Consider the following 6,255-nt stretch of genomic DNA (forward strand, 5'->3'; position numbering starts at 1 on the left):
ATCTGAAAAACAGGGTGTTGTAACTAGGTGAACTTCAAGGCCAAGCCCTGCTCTGGCGTTCAGTGACTCTGTATCACCCTCTAGCTCCCTTGTCCTTTTAATGACATGAACTGCATGGGCATCAGTGTTTGGAGAATAATCATGTATTATTTTTGTAGGTATTCCGTTGCGATGCCTAGCAACCATTTTTACTCCAGCAAAAGTATTCTCTCCTTCCTCAAGGAGTCGGAACTGAAATAATCTCTGCTATCTAGCCCCCCTGCCCCCCCCAAAAAGTTCGTTTCTCTTTAGCCTTAGAAACGACCGTCCGCGCCCATCTCCTAGGAGCGCAAGAATGAGTGTGAACCAAAAAGCCAGGGCGTGGTCACCCCGCCCACCGGGCCATGCATCACCACCCCTCTGGCCGCCTTCAAGCGCGGTGACTGGCTGAAGGCAAGAAAGAGTCCCGCCCCTGGTCTTATGACCGGTGCTGAAGCGCCGAGTCCTGGGTTTTGCAGCGTTGTGGTCGGTGGTCAGCGGCGCTCTTGACCAGGTTCCGCGAGGCTTTTCTCTGCTGTCGCTGCACTTCTCGCCGCAGCAGCCTGCTCTGCGGGATCATGGTGTGCTTCCGCCTCGCCCCGGTTCCGGGATCCGGGCTCCTTCTGCTCTGCCTCGTCCTGGGTGAGTTGTCGGGCCCTCCTGCTTAGTCCCTGAGCCTGGGCCCGGGGCGCCCAGTTCAGAGGCCAAAACCTGAAAGACTGGTCCGGGGAGAGAGCGTTGAGAAGCTGAACGACTGACACTGGGCCTTGGCGCTTGGCCCGAGGTGACGAGCGATGACCTAGAGAAGGCCCGACCGAGGGATGGCAGGGGAGAAGGGCCCATAACGGGGCAAGTAAGGGGGGGGGGGTGGACGCCGAGGGAGTAGGTAGGAAAGAGAGAGGAGTGGAGCACATCGGGTTAGAAAGAGTAACTTGGGGGAGATACTAAGGAGTGATGAGCATAGGAGGGCGGTACGTGCAGATTCTGGGTGGCATAGACATTTAGAGTCTTGGTCCTAGTATCAGGCAAGAGTTTTGAAGATGGTGGAAAACTGGGGCGGGAGAGAAAACTGAGGGAAGAGACTGCCTGCGTGGAGAAAAGCTTGGGGTAAGTGGGGGGAACAGATACGAGTAGATTCTGAGAGGCAGTGAGAGGATTGGGTGGCGGGGGGTAGGAATTTGACGCTGTGGAGGAAGGGTGATTAAAGAGGTGAAGAATGATGATGGATTGGAGTTTGGTACTTGGGGTTTTGATGGGGAAGGGATCTAAGGTGGCTGGGGCAGTTTCCAGGGGAGAAAACTTGGACCCAACCTCTGGAGACTAAAAGGGATGAGTAGGAACTTTGGTGGGGAGTGAATATCTGACTTGGAGGTGCTGAAGACATCGTGGGGTTTTTTTTCTTCTTCCTTTTTTTTTTTTTTTTTTTACCAGTTTTGTTACTTCCTCCCAGCTAGACCCTGACAAAAATGTCCCCAGATGTTGAGGTTTTAGAGGGATGCTATATCTGAGTCTTGTATACTGCCTCTTTGCCTTCAGAAGCTCCATTTCTTCTTCCCTCTCACACAACTGGCCTATTACCTCGTTTTCGGAGGAGGAGGAGGGTAGGTAATTTCCTAAGGATTGGGTTGTTACCAGGTCCTAAGAATGACTGGCTGAATGTTGGCTGATGGTGCTATGATGCACCCCACCCCCAAGCATTGGGTCCCCGAGGCCTTTTAATGCCTGAAAGGTGAACTTTGACCAGAATATCTCTTCCTGAACTGATAAATCCTGTGCTTGTTGCTACCACTGACTCTTGCTGTTTGTGACCTAATAAAAGATCAGAAGGAATAGATCCCGGTGGGAGTAGAGAGAAAGTAGATATATTAGGGGCTTGAGAAGGCAGTGAGAGGTGCACATTTTGTAATTCACATTTCAGTAGAATAAAATCAACACCCTGGAATGGTGGATTCTCAACCAGGGGACATTTGGCAATATCTGGAGACATTTTTGGTTGTCACAATTGGGGATTGCTTTTGGCATCTAGTGGGAAGAGGCCAGGGGTGCTTCTAAACATCCCACAATGCACAGGACAGCACTCCCCCACCCCCGACAAAGTATTATTCACCTCAAAACGTCAGTAGTGCCAAAAGATGAGAAATCTCGCTCCAGAGCCATGGCATTGGAAGGGGTCTTGATGATCTAATCTAGTGATTCTCAAGGATCTTTCCGGGGGAGGGGGTTCTGTCAGATCAAAACTATTTCTAGAATAATATTAAGACATTTGTTCACTTTCATCTTCTCATCAGTACAGTGGAGTTTTCCAGAGGCTATAGAATGAATGTGTGATGACATCACCACTCTCATGGGTCTGATGTGTTTTATTCACTTCTTAGTTTTAATTTCTAGTACAGCAAATACCAATAGATGTAACTCACATAAACCAAAGCTCTTTGAGGTCTTCAGTGGATAGAGTAAAGGGGTCCTGATGCCAAAATAGAGTCCAGCTGTGCACACAGTGCAGGAAACTCTTCTGTAGCCCTTCTTGAAAGTGGGCCACAGAGGCTTTGCTCAAACACAGTTCGAAGCCTTAACTCCCCTGTGAAGTACTCAGTGAGGGCCAAGCGACCCTAAGAGAGGATTGTTTACAACGAAAAGCACCTTATCACTGACTAGAACACATCTGACCAAGGCATCTGGTAATCAGTAGTTCACTGCCAATTGGATCTGCACAAACAACACTGTTATTGTTTAGAGAAAGTGAAAAAAAATAATCATTGTCTTGTTGGCTTTCATGTCATTAAATTTTTTTTAATGAAAGCTTTTTTTTGTTTTGTTTTTACAAAAGCAGTGCTTGCTCATTGCAGAAAATAAACAGGCAAAAAGAAGCACATAAAAGAACCCATCAGCTCATCTGATAGTTTGCCATTTATTGATTGGGACTAACTAGATTCATTCTCTTGGAAGATTTCCAAGATTGATTCCCTCCACTTTCAAGTTCAGAACAGGGTTTGGAGAAGTAAAAGTTAATAATGTAGGTAGGTCAGATTTTTCAGAGGTACCAGGATGAAATGGAAACTCCCTTTTCTCTACAGCTGCTCGTGCTCCCAGCTGTTGGTTCAATGTGGAGCTCAAACTCCTTCCATGTGTTCTTTTTTTCCTTAAGAATTTAGCAATTCTTCAGTTGCTTGGTGGGTTTTGCATGTTACTTTTATATATCAAAATGGATACCAAGAATAGTTTTTTGAAAAGTCAAGAAATATTTGTAAAGTACCTGCTATGAATTTCATGCTGTTCCTGACTACTGCAGAGGGTACCAACGAAGGAGGATCTGTTCCTGAATTTATGGTCTCATTCGCTTCCAGCTGGGCCGTTTTCACTTTGTAACTTTATAACACTATCCCAGCTGCAGCAGGTAGCTTTTAAAAATAGTTGCTCTAGAGTAAATATAGAAAAGAATTCTCAGAGCCTATGTATTTGTCTTTTTCACAGAGATTAAGTTATGCTGGTATTTATTTGAATGAATTATAACTGACTAGAGACCTTTATGAAGAAAAGCTGTATAGAGGCATTACAAAGAGAGTAGTGGATGAAAAACTTTTCGTAGCATCGCTGCTTATGTTCCCTTTGTGACATAGATTTCAGATTTCTGTGGTTATTGATTGCTGTAACTAGTCTGACATCTGGTTTTTATAGGGTTGAGGCTTTTCTGGGTGGGAAAAAAACCTGATATAAGTGTCCTGAGTGTGTACTTCACTGGTAGGAGTCCCTCCTTTCCACAGTTGTTTAAGGAATGACTTTTGTGTACCAGCCACTAGGTGAAAGGGATAGATAGAGCAGTGGAGAAGACAGACCAGGTTCCTGCTCTCACGGAGCTTACATTTTAGTGGGGGAAGACAGCCCAACAGGTAAATAATAGAATTTCAGTGATAAGCACTGTGAAGAAAATGAGGCAGGTAATGAGGAAGAAGAGCAGACGATAGGGAGTGCGTGGTGGGGTTGACCCTCCTTGACATTTTGTGGTCAGAAGGCCTTCACTGTTGGCTGACATTTGAGCAGAGACCTGAGTGTTGGAAGGAGGCCAGCCAGGTGACTTATTTGGAGGAATAGGAGTAAATCTTGTCTTTCCCAAACTCTTAGGTTATTAGGCTAGCCTATTTTCCACTCTTTTTTTCCCCCAGTAATAGTCAAGTCTCCCCTGTGGTCTTAGTCTCTGAGAGTGGAGACTGTCTTCTGTACTGTTACTTCCCATTGCCTCCCTAGCACAGGGCCAGGTGGCACATGGTTACCTCTCAGTAAATTTTTGTTGAGGGTCTTCATTGGTGGGCACTGGGGATATGACGGTGAACTAGACCAACTCGGTCTCCTTTTTCTTCCGTGAACCTTCAATTAGGTCTTGCAAGATATTTTGTGTGTGTTTTCCGTTGGAGAACTTCAAGATCAGTGCTAAGCAGTACAGATAGCAACTTATTAAACTATAATCCCATACAATAATGCTAGTATCTTACCTGTACCCCTTCACATACACCTACATAGTAGTGGAGGTTCACCTGGGGAGCTAGGAAGTCCTAGGTGAAAAGGAGAATAAGGTTTCCACAAAGAACCAATCTCTATCTTTTGGAGGTGATCAAAAAGCAAGAAAGTAAGCGCTGAGATTTTTCTGTAGCCTTACCACTGATAACTTTGATTTCAAGATTCTGCTGAAATTATTCTAGCTTTAATAAAGATACTTGAAAGGACAGGCTTATTATTCATCCATTAGTCGTTGGTTATCACATCTGATAGGATTTATAGATATTCACATATTCCCCATGAGTGCAGCTTTCTTCCCCTATATCATTGAGTGGAATTTGTGATCAAGGATTATTTCACAGCATTATAGCTGACTTCAGTGCTCCATGGTGCAGGAAGACTGCTCTTCCTCCTGTAGTGACAAAAGCATTCCAGTCATAATTTCAGATTAAAATGATCAGAGATCCCATCAGATCCAAAAGTGTACTTTGTAAGTACTTGTTGGTATCCTGCTGTGCATTGCAAAAGAATTCTGGAGGTCTGCCAAACAGCACTCAGCAATAAGCCCTTTCCATTAGTTGAATGGTGTTGAGTCTTATTTCCTTACCCACTCTCTGACCTTAAAAAAATTATTTCATAGCTTAAAATCTATTATTACTTTTATTTTTAAGAGATTTACCAGAAATCCAGAGTATCAGAAAGTGAAACGGTAATCATACTTATATTAGGAATTGAGGAACGGTCAATTTGACTTAACAGACCTATGAGTTGAAAAGAAAGAGTAAATAGATATTGTTGCCTATGTCCTGATTTTTTTTTTTTTTTGGCTTGTTTTGTTTTTAAGACCCTTTGCTCAACCTCATTCTGAATTGATGAGTTTGAGGACAAGAGTCCATAACTAAGTATGATGAAAGTAGACATACCTAAAATTTGGGAAGGATCCCTTTAGGTGCTGTGTTTACTAGAAGGGAAACTTTTTTTTTTTGCGGTACGCGGGCCTCTCGCTGCTGTGGCCTCTCCCATCGTGGAGCACAGGCTCCGGACGCGCAGGCCCAGCGTCCATGGCTCACGGGCCCAGCCGCTCCGCGGCATGTGGGATCCTCCCGGACCGGGGCACAAACCTGTGTCCCCTGCATCAGCAGGCGGACTCTCAACCACTGCGCCACCAGGGAAGCCCCTAGAAGGGAAACTTTTAAGCTGGAATCTCTAACTTGCTTGGCAAAGTTCTCTTAGCTCTGAAGGGCTTTCATGCTTTCGAAGAATGTATTGGAGAAGTGAAGTACACACTACAATTCTTAGCAAGGTTAACTTGCCCAGAGTCTCACAGCTAGTAAATTGGACTGCCTGATTTGAATTCTAGCTCTTCAATGTCAGTGATGGGACTCCTAATCGTCCCATTATATTGCCTCTTAGATCATTGTTTTTTATTGGTTTTGTTTTACCACTAGTGTTATGTTCCCACCCCACCCCCATATTGTTTACAAATGTATATTTTTCAACTACACTTTGGGTCAAATAGACTTATAAAAACCTAGCCACTTTTTGCAGTGCGCCGTGCTTGGAGAACAGTTTGTTCTGAGTTCTAAAAGAACCTATAAATGATCTCTTTGGAAACAAGATTAAGAGGATATTTGAATTTGAGAAAGTTGATTTTGCCTTTTTCTTCTCTTTGGAGACTAAACTGTCAGCTCTATAATTACACACTCTAGGATATATTCAGCTGTGGTTTTTTTTTTTTTTTTTGGG

At 44.3% G+C, this 6,255-nt stretch overlaps 1 protein-coding gene across 2 annotated transcripts in view; it reads left to right on the plus strand.

The window, feature by feature from the left end:
• Positions 1–459: 459 nt before the first annotated feature.
• The window catches only part of LAMP2 (lysosome associated membrane protein 2), a 34,577-nt gene continuing 28,781 nt past the window's right edge, over positions 460–6,255 (plus strand). For both annotated transcript variants that reach the window (XM_024738120.1, XM_024738121.1), the window contains exon 1: positions 460–660. In XM_024738120.1, the coding sequence (XP_024593888.1) occupies positions 597–660 (64 nt within the window). In that variant the 5' untranslated portion in view covers positions 460–596. The remainder of the gene's footprint in view (positions 661–6,255) is intronic.

The sequence above is a fragment of the Neophocaena asiaeorientalis genome, unplaced genomic scaffold (genome assembly GCF_003031525.2).
Source record: "Neophocaena asiaeorientalis asiaeorientalis breed wild unplaced genomic scaffold, Neophocaena_asiaeorientalis_V1.1 scaffold34, whole genome shotgun sequence".
Lineage (NCBI taxonomy): Eukaryota > Metazoa > Chordata > Mammalia > Artiodactyla > Phocoenidae > Neophocaena > Neophocaena asiaeorientalis.